Consider the following 14,428-nt stretch of genomic DNA (forward strand, 5'->3'; position numbering starts at 1 on the left):
ACCCCATAAGACCTGTCCTATTTCCAGTCCTCTGAGCTTGTGCTTGGATCCCCAGAACATATCAAAGCTGGATGGATGGTTTGGCAGCCTGGGAAGATGGGAGACTGGATCCCCAAGGCAAGCTGCCTAGGGAAACTAGCCATTATTAGTGAATTCTGGTTTCTGACTCAGAACCTGCTTCATTGACAGGATCTCAACCTGGGGCCTCCACAAGTATGTGTGCTCACATTAACATGCATCCACATCTGTGCCTACACATACACACAAAATAAACACACACATAAATGGAAAAAGAAATCAGTCAGTGCTACTCAGCTTGCACAGTGACAACTACCTAACCATCACACTGTCTCAGTCTGTCTCTGTCTCTCTCTCTCTCTCTCTCTCTCTCACACACACACACACACACACACACGAGCCATTCCTGCCTCCTGAGCATCACTCAAGCAGTGGAAGGGAAGCTGAGAAATGTCCTTTGACATCGTTAACTTGTCTGGGACAGGAAGTTCCCTCTGACCTTTGGGGTAGGGGGAGCTGAGAGCAGAGAGGTGACATTCCACGACAGGGAGATAGGGACATGGGCAGGATCTAAGGTAGGGTGGGCTGGGGAGAGGGAGGTCAAAGGCTCCTGGGATTGTTGTGAAAGAGGAAACCAGCCTCTACTGGAAACAGACCAGAAAGAAGCAGATCTGGGCTGTCTCCCCACTCACAAGGCAGTGAGTGACCTTTGAGCTACCACTTCACCCCTCAGAGTGGCAATCCCCGGCAGTAAAAAGCAGATAATGGCACTGACCCCATGAGGTGGCTGGGAGTGCTGAGGCAGATAATGGCTGTCAAGAGCGGGCAGGGAGCTGGCAAATGGTAGCAATAACCATAAGGCACTTGACAGAGCAGTGCATGGACATCCTCCAGGCCCGCTCAGGCTCACAGGCAAGGTGTGCCTGCTTGAGCCACACCTGCAGCAAGAATGTCAGCTGGGGGGGGGGGGAATTCCTGGAGGGGGGAATGAGCTTCATCAGGGTCCAGCCAAGGCGGCAGTGGACACCCCAAATGACGTGTAGGCTGAGAACAGCAGGTGGGGGGGTGTCAGGCATCCCCAGCCATCAGTGCTACCACACAGGGGAAGGGGACACAGACAGCGAGGAAGGAAGGTGCCTCTTCCTCTGTAAGCTCTGGGGTGTGCTAAGGGGTGGCACAGCTCAGAGCTGAAGGAACCCTTCCAGAAAGGAGAGGCATGCAGCAGGCAGGGCTGCCCCCTGGTGATCACAGGCATTCCATGCAGCCTTTGCTTTACTGCTTTTAATGACTTTTAAAAATGATGTGTATGTGCAGGAAGGAGTGCACTGGATGCTCTGGGGTTGGAGCTCCAAGTGGCTGTGAGCCACCCAGCATAGGTACTGGGGAAAGATCTAGGACAAGTCCTCCAGAACAGACCATGGTCCTGGCTTCTGAGCCACCGAGCCACAGCCTTGCCTCTTTTTCCTTAGTTCCCCCCTCTACTCAGGGGCAGTCAGGAAGACCTGGAAAAGCACAGCAGCCTGCTGAGAACAGAGGGCACAGGCTATGCGGACTAGCTTTGGAATGCAGCCCTACTGCTGCTGTTATTACCAGCTCTGTCGCCACACCTGGCCCAGATGCTTTTTAAGGGGTTGGGAATAGCACTATCAGCCCCAGGGGGCTGTTCCCTAATAGTAAATATGATGATCTATACCAAGTATTGGGGAGAACACTAAGTAGCTGGGGTCCACATTTGGGATACTGCCCTGAAATGGGACTGTAATCTGGTTTCGATTGAGCCAGTTGTTTTCCCATGGTGACTTGTCAATTTATCAGACCTTGGGAAAGGAAGGAGAAGTTCAAAATTTTCTCTTGAATTTACTATAAAAGAAACCAACGCAGGGACTGTCTCAGGAAGCCAACATGCTGCCTATTCTGCTTGGTTGTAGCCTATCCCTAAGCTCCAGAAGAGACTGCAGACTTGCTTCTAAGGGCAGTGCACACCGCACCAGCCAAGAGCACACACACAGTGAGCTACCCTGCTCACGCGATGTCCCATCTTATACAGGCCCTCTAATGTTTGAAGTCTCTGTTCTCTTGCAGTGTCCGCTGCAGTTGCAGCATCCCTCATGTCTCCAAAGCTGTCCCCTCTTCCACACACAGTGCCACGATACCACTCCGCCATCAGGTGACAGCACATCAAGTTAGTCTGTACAAGGGGATGAAGGGCGGTGAGGAGAGGAAAACTTGTGGGCGTTGGTTTTCTCCTCCCAACACTAGTTAAGGGGGTCTGAACTCAGGTCGTCATCAATCCTGGAAGCAAGTGGATTTACCTCGAGCCATCCCTCCTACCTGTGTACAGGAAGTCTGAACTGCTGCTACGGCAATGACTCTCCTCAGAATTCCCCAAGTAGCTGAGAGACTTGGAACAAGTTGCTTCCTTTACTGGGTCTGAATGCTCTCAATAAAATATGCTTGCATTAAGTCATTTTTATAAGAAAATGAAGCATGAAGTTTTGAATGCCCCTTCCATGAAGTTTGACTGAGCTGCCATGGTTTGTCCGGGACTTTTTACACAGCTGGTAATGGCCATTTATTTATGAAGAGCAGCCCTCGGAGTTGCATGTTAAAGCTGAGGAAAATACACACGCCGCAGACTGTGTTTCTGCCTCCACTGACCAGGAGAAGCACACTCTAGTCGGAAACTTGCCAGCAATGGGCAACAGGAACACAGCCCAATCTTGCCCTCTAAACACACACACACACACACACACACACACACACTTTCACACATGGTGAGTAGTACTGTCTCCTTGGCTTTGGCAAACCATGGAAGAGTTTTGGAATCTACTCCACACACAGCCATCCTAAGTCTACAATTAGGTAAAGGGTGGGCAAGCTCTTCTTGTGCAGGTCTCCATGCTTCTTGCCTGGCAACTAACTAAGCCTTTTTGAACCTGTTCCTACCTCAACCCACAACCCTCACTCTAGTCGAGCCTGAGCCAGGGTGTAGAGCAGCAGTGTCAGGGAGATGACCACTGGCCTCAGGTCCTTTGGAGGATGACCTGCAATGCCGTCTCTGAAGAGGCTTTCCTAAGCTACTGCTCCTCACCAGGGAAGCTTCCGGGGTGGCCTCCCTGGTCAGGTGCTGCCTGCTCGGCACCCCAGGCAAGTATGTACGCATTAAAGGTAGGAACTATGGCTTCCTCTTCTCTGACTTTCTCTCTGGAGAGCTTGCACAAGTGTCTGCTCAGGAAAGTGAGGCGCAGAGATTAAACAGCTTTAAGTTCAGTGCGAGGGCAGCAATGCCTGGGTCTCAAACTCCCAAGGGCTCCATGGTCTGGCCACTGGCTTCAATCTGGCTTCCTCAAGCAGCAAATAACACAGACCATCAGGCTGCAAATACAGTTATCATAATATATTTATTTTAAGTGCCATCCATGCATATCAGTTCTGGCAGCGACAATCCTAATGACACTTGGAATATTTCTTTACAGCACTATACGGTTACAAAGAATGGGTGCCACTCACCATTGGCAGAATATGAAATCGTGCAATAGGAAAACTGTAGAAACATTAAAACACTTGACTGTCCAACAGCAGCACAAGAGCAGGTTGTTTCTGCACAAAAGCCAATGCATGTCACCACATATATACAGTATAAGTATGTACACATCACCCTTCCAATGACCATATCAAAATACTCTATTCCATCGGAAATTATCCCAACATCGATCCCCTCCCACTTCAAAGGACGTCTGAGACACATATTAAATATTTACAGGAACACACAGGAGTACATTTACATTTCAAACACTGCCACAAATGCCAGTCGGACTCTTCTCCTGGACAGAGCGCCCCATCTGTGTATGTATGTTTGTTAGTCTTTACCCCAAAGTCTCCAGTTAATTTCAGCCCTAGAGAACTTGCTGTGTGTCATCAAATAAATCAGAAATGGCCACTAGAGGGACTCTGCGCCCACCAGGTAGCCTTCCCTGCCCAGGCACTCAGGCTTGCTGAGCCCCAGGGAAACAGGGAATCACAGAAGAGTGGTGAGTCTGGCCTCAAGTGCCATTCTTGGTCAGTTTAAACATTCATAAATATATTGATCACTGCAAATCAGTAATTGTCAAATGGGAAGTTAGCTTCACATAATCTGTAAACTCATCAAGCCATGCTGTTTCAGACTGCGATACTCCAACACCCAATCATTTAAAGTGCACACTGCTGCGGAGCAATCCTAGTCACGGAGCAGCCATTTTGGTGTCTAGAAAACAGAGACTTGAGTAAACTACTGGGGACCTCATTTTCCCAAGCTTTTTCTCTGCAGACAGCCATCTCATCTTGCCCGGTCCTTCCGAGTGAGGCCTGTTGGCTATTGGTTGAGAGTCCTCTGTACCTGAGCTTCTTTCTCTCATGCCAAGTGGGGGTCCAAGCAACAGAGAAGCCCGAGGCTCTCCCTTCTTCCCTGCACTCCCCATGGCTTCCCAGGGATTCATTCAAGACAACACTCCATTAATACATACACAGATATTCTCATTCCCCCCCCGCCCCGTCTCTTTCATGATCTCTTGCACTTACACACACACACACACACACACACACACACACACACACACAAACAAACCTTTGTTCAAGTAGAGATTACTCATCCACAGACTCGCTGAGGTTAGTCAATGTGATTAAGCACTGCTTAGCCCAGAGACACTAACAAGCAACTGGTGACCAGTTATTTCTTCTTGATTTGACAGAATCTATTTCCTCATTAAAATGGATTTCCCCCTCTCTGTAAAGAACCAATTAACGATCTATTCACTGTGGGGAGGAGAATCTCCTTTCTTTACTTTCATTATAAAATCAACACAGTCAACCCTTGCAAGCTGTGACATGACACAAAACAAAGCAACTGATCAAAGCTCTGAGGTGCTTCATGCTGGGGACACACAGACCGAACAGCAGGTCACGCAGTCAGTCACTGCACTCAAGTCGCATGCAGCCCCTGCTAGCGTTACCAACAGCAGGGACACTGCAGTATAAACCCAGCCTCTGTATCTTGCTGCCTAGATAGACTGATTCAAATTCCAGGAAATTCCTACATAGCTATTAAGTCTCCCCCAGCAGGAAGGCTAAGCAAGACAGGAAGCACGCTCACCTGGTAAGGAGTGATGATAAAGAGAAGGACCAATGCTTCTGATTGTCTTTGTCTGTAAACTTTATCCAGAAAAATAACCATGCTTTCAGACAAATCCCTCCCTAGTGAATCCAACAGAACTGTGCATTCACAGAGCAATAAATATTAAAATAACACTTTTGAATAATAAATACATAAGTGACAATGGAGACATTGGTTTGTTTGAAGAGCCAAGCAATACCCAGTTTCAGTCAGCCCACACATTTCAGAGCTGCCAAGATGCAGCTGAGGAATCACACTGACAGGTACAACACACTCTCTACAACACCCCGCGTGACAAGTGACAAGCTTGCTCAGGAACAATGGCCCTCTGCACTGTTGAGAGTACCAATTCCAGATTCTTTGACTTACTCGGTGGATTCATGATTACTCCTATTTCTGAAGATTAAATAAAGGAAACTGGGCTTTGAAAAACTGATTTCCTTTCAGCTCTCTGTATCATTTGAAAGCATCCTGCAGAAAATGGCCTAACAAGGAATAAAAACTGACAGTAACTTTCTTTTCAAGATACAATAATCCAATTAGAAAAAACTTGAAGCCTTTCAGTAATATTTGTACACATATTTACACATATGTATCTATAAACTGCTCGCAGCAAAATAGGCTCTGTCTGAAAAATCAGTCTGGCACTTGTGGTCAACATCAAACTGACACAAATATGCAAAAAGCTGTCCAAATCACAACAGTTAGGAGCTACAGAGGGTACTGGCAGGGAGACAAACATGTAGTTCTTGCTTGGGTTGGATAAAAGCAGTTAAGTTACCCAGCTAGAATCTCTGATTGTCTTCGAAAGGAATTTAGATAGCACTGGTAACATCGCTTTGTTTTCTCAACCGGCCTCTAATCCGTCCTTTCACTGAACAAAAAGAATCCTGGAGTCTGCTGTCTTGCAGAAACAAGCCTACACTATTGAATCCCAATCAAAGTCATCCTGGATGTCATCTGGAGGCAGAGGGCGCCGCATTGGGAAGGCTTGGGAAGGCATCATGTGCTGCTGGTTCATGGCTCCGTGATGACCTGGAAAGGAGGGGGTAGTGTCAGCAGTGAGCTGGGCAGGAAGTCAGGAAGACACCAAGTAGGCTGAGAGCTTGTCTCCTATGTACTAGGACATAAGCACACTGCCAGGAATCCACCCCAAATCCTCCAACAAGGTGGTTCTTCTGGTCCTTCTTTTATAGTAGGGAGCATAGGGTTAAAGCAGTTGAACAACACTACAGGTATATAATGATACACGCATGTAATCTAAATCCTAACCACTCAGGAGACAGGTAGGCGGGAGGACCATGGATCAAGGCCAGTCTGGACTACTCACACCGACTCAAAAACAAACAACCCCCAAACCCAAAATTGAAACGCAGTCTACCTGACTCTAAAATCAAGAATGCTATCAGAGGGCTGGAGTAACGGCTCAGCCGTTAAGAGTACTGGTTGAGCCACCAGAAACCATATGGTGGCCTAGTACTCCAGGTCCAGAGGATCTTATGCTCACTCTGACCTCCTTTGGCAACAGTCACACGCAGGAAAAATAACCCATACACCTAAAAAAATTTTAACTTTAAAAAAAAAAAGTCATTGATGTATGACTGAAGTTAGACTGGGTCATAACAGAATTTACTAACAGCAGTCCTTTTGTTAGAATTTAAGCATATCCTTTGAAATGTTATAAAAATATTTACAGGATCATTGTTTGTACTGTAAAAATCAAACTCCAAGCTACCTGCTAATTATTTTTCTCAAGAATCCTTTAACATATGTTATGGTTTTCAGTATATTACACTATATGAGAAATGGTGACATGTCTTTAAGAAAAAGGTCAATCCCTCATGGTGTCAGGAAGGAGACAGGCAATCAGGCTTGAGCTCCAGCCACTGCATCTTGGTACCTGCAAATCACTAATGGGGTGAGGAAGGGGGTGTAACAGCAGACACATTCCTTCCACTTCACCCAATGACAGCACTGCGGTCAGTCCCTTCCCCACTGCCTGGCACACAGGTCTCTCTAGGTCTCACACATCCTCCTGGCAAATAAATAGTACTTAATGTCTTTTTCCCAGACAGGTAAAGTAAGGGGAAAGGTGAGTCACGGCTTAACCACTCATTAACCCAGGAGTTCTAGGTAGCTTCTCTCTCCTGACCCGATTCCTCCTCTAGGTAATCCTTAAGACTCTTACCAGTTCTAATAGCATGCACTAGTCTCCTGGCTACTTACAACTTATCATATCTTTAGCCTGGAAATAGGCAGATTAGATCTTTGAAACCAATAGAACAGAATTCTCAGAAGCTAATCAATACACGCCCCAAAAAGCTTCATTAAGTCCGTCAAAGTAAAAAAATCCTCAAAGATACTCTGCAACCCAGGCCATCCCAAGTATACTACACAGACATTACCTGCCATCGTAGTTCCTGGAGTGTTGAGTGCCTGTGGAATATGAGGATAACCAGGGGGTGGCATTACTGAGGGAGGGAGACTTTGCCTGGAATCTATGTACAAATTTCCTAATCAAGTTAAAAAACACAAAGAGAAAATACGTTACCATTATCATCAAAACAAAGCAAGCACTTGAATCGTAATAGAATGGCTACATACATGAAGCCGCAGAGATAATAAGGAAGGAAAACTATTCCTTCTGACATGCAGCTGGCTTCTGGTACAGGGTGCTATGCTAGGTTCTGAGAACACTGGCATAAGCTCATATGCAAGGACATCACTTCATTACAGTTCAAATTATTTTCACATCCATGATGTCACTTGACCCTCCCACTACCCATACAAAAGGGCAGACTGGAAATCACCTCTTTTTTTGTTTGTTTGTTTGTTTGTTTGTTTTTCAAGACAGGGTTTCTCTGTATAGCCCTGGCTGTCCTGGAACTCACTTTGTAGACCAGGCTGGCCACAAACTCAGAAACCCACCTGCCTCAGCCTCCCAAGTGCTGAGATTAAAGTTGAGTGCCACCACACTCGGCTCTCACCTCTTCTTTTTTACAGTCAAAGGAAACTCAAAAGCTTGCTCAAGGGCACAGCTTTGGCAGTGCAGGACTTAGAATCCACATGTCCCTGCTCACAAGCTCTTGTGCTGCTGCCCATCTCTCTACTGCCCTCAACTATCCCTTGACTGTCCACATCAGTGAACTCAAGTTTTAAGAAGACCATGTTCCTAGAATGCTAGTGTATCACATAAATTGCACTTGAATGCAACCAATGCAATGAAACTAAAAAGTACCTCCTATGTATGTTTCCTGAGAAGGGAAGAAAGCTGACCCCCACTATTAACAAGGTAAAACACATTGGATTTGGTTTTCACTAGCCACAGAAAAGCTAGACCTGTGCCCAGACAGGCTTAAGATGGCCTCAGAGATGACCTCGCCCAACAACCCCTCAACTCACATACAGGGGAAAAAACAGAAGAAACTTGACAGGAGCAGGAGCAGACTCTAAGTCCCAGGTCATTAACTCCAAGATAAGTTGCTGAAATTTTAATCACACTTCTATTTTCACAGGAGACAGGATGGGGGTGGAGGACAGGGGGACGATACACCCCAATTTCTCATTTTTCTATGCCCTCAGAGCATAGAGCCTGCACAATGACAACTTGCCATTCATTATGTGCGTTCTTTCAAGTGGACCTTAAACTTTTAATTTTAATATCCTTGAAAGATGTTAACATTTTGATTTTCACTATAAATCAACAAATTTAAAGTGAAATAATTTTATAACTTTTTAAAAAAAAAACACAAGTATCTCTTAGAGACTTGTTTAATAACTATAAAAAGTTAAGGATCACAAAGGATAATAGTAAATAATTCACACAAATCATAAGAAAATAGCCTTTTGCCCCCAAATTTTAAAGACACACTTTCCATAAAACATTCACCACCACTCATTTCTTAAAAACAACAGTGTACATAAATGTCACCCTGAGTGACACACCACATTGACTATCACCTGTGACAGTGAGCTCATGGAAGTTTATTAAGCCCATACCTGCCCCGATGTGTTGGGAAGGCTTTGCTGGGTGCATGGCACCGTGACAGACATTCTGCTGAACATTACTCTGCGAGTGGATAAGGCCAGTCTGTGTGAAGAACTGATTAAGAGAGGAACAGAGATCAGCGAACTGAACCTGATCTAATGACCAGTTCTTGAGATCCGCCTGCCTCATACTCTCCATCAGACCTACAAGGAAAGCATGTGAAACACAGTGAGCAGGACTACACTGCAGGACAAAGCCAGTACAAGCCTTCCCAGCCCTCAGTCTCCACTCACTCACGTCAGAATATATGCTATACTGAGACCTGAATTCAACCCCTCAAACCTGTATGCTACAAAACAGGTTTGTCATAGTTAGTGGCATACATGTACTTTTGGTGTTTGGGGAGACATGAAGACAGATCCCTAGGACTCACTGGCCAGCCAGCCTAGGCTTCTTGGTAAGTTCCAGGCTAGTGTAAGACCCTGTCTCAAAAGAGGGGGCAGAGCTGCATGAGGGTCTGAGTTTGGATCCCTGTTACCTGACTAAATGCCAACAACTGTGGCACCTGCCTGTAACCCAAGCACTGAGAAGGTGAGGGTGGGGGCAGGAGAGAGAGCACAAACAGGAGATGGAAAAACACGAAGGACACGACACAACACACGAGGAGGATCACCAGAGGCCAGCCATTTGAAGTCAAAACAGTGGGCATAAGGGTCAGTGAGAGACTGTCTCAAAAATACGGTGGAGAAACCACAGAGGAAGAGATTTCAACCCCTGACCTGCACATGTGTAGGCATACCCACACATAGCACACAAAACATAAATTAGGCACAGATGGTTCAGCTGCTAAATGTGTTTGTGCAAACTTGATGATCTGAATTCAAACCTAAAGAGTCCATAGTAAAAGGACAAGAACTGACTCCTTTGAGCTGTATGCATGTGCATGCACACATATGTCAGCAATCTTCATATATATACCAGACACATACATAATAAATAGAAAAAAAACTTAAAAGTAAAGGTGGACAGCAACTGGGAACAACACTTGTGACTGTCCTCTGGCCTCAAAATACAACTGTAGATACAAACACAAGAGGCAAGGCAGGGAGACAGACTATGCCAAACCTGATTCTTTAAACATGGCCATTATTCTGGCAGGATTGTTATATGTAATGATTTCCTATATCAATTGCCCAATTTATTAGAAATTCTTATGTGTCCTTTAAGAATACTACCATTGGGCTGGAGAGATGGCTCAGCTGTTAAGAGCACTGACTACTCTTCCAAAAATCCTGAGTTCAATTCCCAGAAACCACATAGTAGCTTATAACCATCTATAATGGGATCCAATGCCCTCTTCTGTTATGTCTGAAGAAAACTACAATGTATTCATATACATAACTAAATAAATCCTTAAATATTAAAAAAGAAAAAACCCACACCATTGCAAAAGCCATGTCTTTAATTAAAATGATGCTTCTCCCCCACCCCCTTTCTCTCTCTCTGGGGGTGGGGTGGGGGGCAAAACCTTCTTATGTGTCTCTGGCTGGAGGATTATTTACTATGTAGTCAATAGCTGGTTCACTCTTGGCAATCCTTCAGTCTCAAGCTTACCAAGTGCTAGGAGAGCAGGTACCTACCAATACACCTGGCAGGAGATAGTGATTTTGAACTATAAAGAAAAAAAGTTCCAGGGGAAAAAAAAAATCATGATAAATTTGTTCTATGTGAAAAGAACCAACCTTTACCTTGGAACTGTGAAAGGTCTACATCTGACCAGTTAACACTGCTGGCAATTCGACAGCTTTCCTTCAGCATATCGAGTGTTGCATACCAATCACTTGAAACACCTAAAAAGTAATGTTGACAATGTTGTTAACTCTAGGACAGGTTAGCATTGGGGTTATGGGTGTCAAGAGTCAGGTCATGAATCCCAAGTTCTACCACCTATTGGCAGTGTGATCTCATGCAAACTGCTTCAGCTCTTTGGCGTTATGCTTTTCCTCTCTATAAAATGTGCTAAGTTTTACTTGATTTGGAATAATAACAACGTATCTTGGTTGTCTAATACACAATGGCTAAAAAAAATGTTTCATCCCACCTCACACACATGGGATGTATAATTCACAGGAATGAATTATTATGAGAACCACTGTTATTACTCCTGACTCCCTGGGGATGCCTTTTCTCTGTATGGTGCAAAGAAGCCTAAGCAAGGTGCATCACCGACTGTTTCAATTCCAAATGGACTTTCTTTCCCTGGTACCAGACTTCTATTTCCTCAAACCACACAATATGTCTGTTCATTAGACATTCCATCAGAACGTACAAAGAACAGGCTTAAGTTTCTTAAGACCATAGTGATATAGATAAGGCATGCAATATCATCTGCTTTGTCCCTGAAAGTTTTAATTCTACTCTACAACTTTCTTAAGGCATGTATCTAAAAAAAATAACTGCAAAATGTTTAGAAAATATTCCATTAAGGCAGGAAAACTTCAATTCTATTATAGAATCTACTTATTACTAGGAAAACAAAACCAACCATTAAAGCCAAATAAAAAATTAAAAAAGTATTTTTATGATTTTTGAAATACTCATTCAAATTTTTTTGTTTTACTAAAAGTTAAATCACAGGTTTGAGACCAGCTCGAACAACCTGCTGAGAAATGCCCCCGCCCCGCCCCCCCCCCCAAAAAAAACCCCAAGGAACCAAAACCCAAAAACAAGTATTTTACTCAAAGTCACAGAGCTATATTGAGGATTCAAAGCAATCCTTTATGGCATAACTTGTGCTATTTCTTTTATACTTACATGGTGAATTTGCAAGCCTGCAAACAGACCATGCATTTCATTCTTTCATATCACTGGAAGCAGTGCCAGGGCAATATGAGAATTTAAAACTATAAGGAAGGCTGAGTTTGCCTATGTCTCCAGTGCATTTTAATCAAGGAACTCTTCAGATCACCCAAGGAGTGAATGAAACATAGTAAGAAAAGATTAAACAAGTAAACAGGGTTTCAGTAGTAAATATTACAGGAGGCCCAAACAATGAAGGGCAGACCTAATTCACAGCTATTCCAACCAAAGCCCAGGAAACTTACCAGAATTACAGGAGACCTGTTGCGGGGGTGGTGGTGGCTGATGTGCTAATGTCTGATGCTGATGGTTTGGATGGTGTTGTATGTGCTGATGTGGAGGGGGGTGCTGGGAGTGAGGCGGCTGTAGCTGGCTGTGTTGCTGTGGGTGTGGTGCTGGGTGCTGGGGACGCTGTGGGTGCTGGGGTAAACCATGCGGTCTATGGGGTGTATGTGGAGAGGGCTGGGGGTGCATCTGGGGGTGGGACAGCGAGACCTGTGCAACCGAATTACTACCTGTGGCGCTGAGGCCACTGTGATTGTTGGGCAGGCTGCTTTGGTTGCTGTGTGGGTGAGAGGTCACTGTACTGCTAGGAGAGTGCTGATAGGAACATGAAGTGTGGGACTGCTGGGAAGATTCCGAAGGGATGCTCATTAAACCTGAAAACAGAGTAAGATCGTTTACGGTCAGAGTCCCTTCTGTCCTAGGACACTTGAACAAGGCATATATAAGTAGTCCACATTCACAAACACACATGCAAATTGTTTTAAAGGTGCCATAAACAAACCACAACCTTGGTGCTATTCAACTCCAGTGGCTATCTAGTGCTAGTCAAAACAGAAACAAGGCCCATGTATTCAAACACCCTGTGTGCTGCCACAGATGTGGTGTGAGAATTCTTCAGCACAATGCTCCAGAATGCCCTCATAACCAAGTCAAATCTGCATGCAGGTTGAAATCAATGTGTTTTTCCTTTGTCACAACATAAATATACACAGCTCAGTAAGTCAAAAGTGGCGTAATATAACCCCCCTAAACCTCATCATAACTGTCTAAAATCAGCAGGTCTAAGAGATGGTCTGTGAAATTAAAACATTCATGTTACCAAAAAAAGGACATTTAAAAAAAAGCTTACCTTGTTGACTAAGTGACTGCTCAAAAACTGACTTATAAAGACTCCGAAATGAGGCACTGAGATCTTCAAAATTGTATTCTGTGAAAAGTAGCTGTTTCTCTCGTTCTGGAAGGTTGTACTGTGGCTGCTGCTGCTGAGGTGTTAATGACTGAGAGACTGGTTCTGGATGGTTAGTGACCTAATAAAAGAAAACAACCAATATAATGGCTTAATATTAGTGCCAGCTCTGGAATCCAAGTTAATAACCTTGGCCTGTGGGTTTTTCACTCTCTAGCCAGGCACACCTTTAAGTGTCACAGGGGGAAGAAAAAAAAAAGGAGGAATCCACAGCAATCCAATCCAGCCTCCACATGCATAAGAGAAACAATGACTCAAATGAGATAAGACTGGAATCCTCTCGATCTCTTGATCATGATTCTGTAGACTGCACTATACTATAGTACATACTATACTACCTACACTGCTTTCATTGATTTGTATCATCTTTATATAAGTTCAAATACCATCAGCAGATATACGACACTGCCCAAAACAACACTATTCATTTTGGGAGGAAAGGATGTTGGCTGAAGGAAACAAGAATGAAAGAGGTAAACAATACAGAAGACAGGGGCTACAGGTGCTTGGTGGAAGGCCTGCCCATCATGTACAAGACCCTAAGAACGATTCTAATGCCAACTCCTGCCCCATAAAGGAAACCCAACACAATGACTCCCAAATCTGTAAAACAAAGGAGATCCTGAACAAAAAGGAATAGACAGGAGCCTTGAGTTATGCAGGTTACACAAAATTACAACCGGCCCCTTAAAAAAAAAAAAAAAAAAAAAAAAGCACCGCACGCATGTACGTTAATTTTAAAGGGCATGTCTGTGCTCTGCTTGGGTTGACAGGTATGCGATCATGAGGACTGAAGTCTGGATCCCTAGAACCAAAGAAGAGGTGGATGCAGGGGCATGCATCTGGAATCCCAGCAGGCCTAAGGCAAGCTGGAGAATGCTGGGGAGCTCAAAGGTCAGCTAGTCTGGCATATGCAGCTATGAGCAAGAATTATCTTATATTTTTGAAAACAGCACAACATAAATGACATGTATTTTTAAAGACCATCATCTTTTATTTTTGTGTTTGTAGTGCTAGGGATAGAACCCAAGGCCCTGCATATGTCAGGCAATACTCTGCCACTGAGTTACACCTACAGTCCTCCATCCACTGTATTTCTGAAAGAGTTATCTGAGAGTGATAAACTACCATTTGGCTAGTGCTCTGTAAGTTAAGGTCT

At 44.5% G+C, this 14,428-nt stretch overlaps 1 protein-coding gene across 2 annotated transcripts in view; it reads right to left on the reverse strand.

Annotated features, from left to right (window-relative positions):
- Nucleotides 1-3,400: 3,400 nt before the first annotated feature.
- Nucleotides 3,401-14,428, reverse strand: part of Foxj3 (forkhead box J3) — a 93,867-nt gene continuing 82,839 nt past the window's right edge. For both annotated transcript variants that reach the window (XM_021160897.3, XM_021160896.3), the window contains 6 exons: nucleotides 13,153-13,330; nucleotides 12,263-12,676; nucleotides 10,907-11,008; nucleotides 9,170-9,361; nucleotides 7,576-7,683; nucleotides 3,401-6,205 (listed from right to left, as the gene is read on the reverse strand). In XM_021160897.3, the coding sequence (XP_021016556.1) occupies nucleotides 6,090-6,205; nucleotides 7,576-7,683; nucleotides 9,170-9,361; nucleotides 10,907-11,008; nucleotides 12,263-12,676; nucleotides 13,153-13,330 (1,110 nt within the window). In that variant the 3' untranslated portion in view covers nucleotides 3,401-6,089. The remainder of the gene's footprint in view (nucleotides 6,206-7,575; nucleotides 7,684-9,169; nucleotides 9,362-10,906; nucleotides 11,009-12,262; nucleotides 12,677-13,152; nucleotides 13,331-14,428) is intronic.

The sequence above is a fragment of the Mus caroli genome, unplaced genomic scaffold (assembly GCF_978045245.1).
Source record: "Mus caroli unplaced genomic scaffold, Mus_caroli_1 scaffold_6, whole genome shotgun sequence".
NCBI lineage: Eukaryota > Metazoa > Chordata > Mammalia > Rodentia > Muridae > Mus > Mus caroli.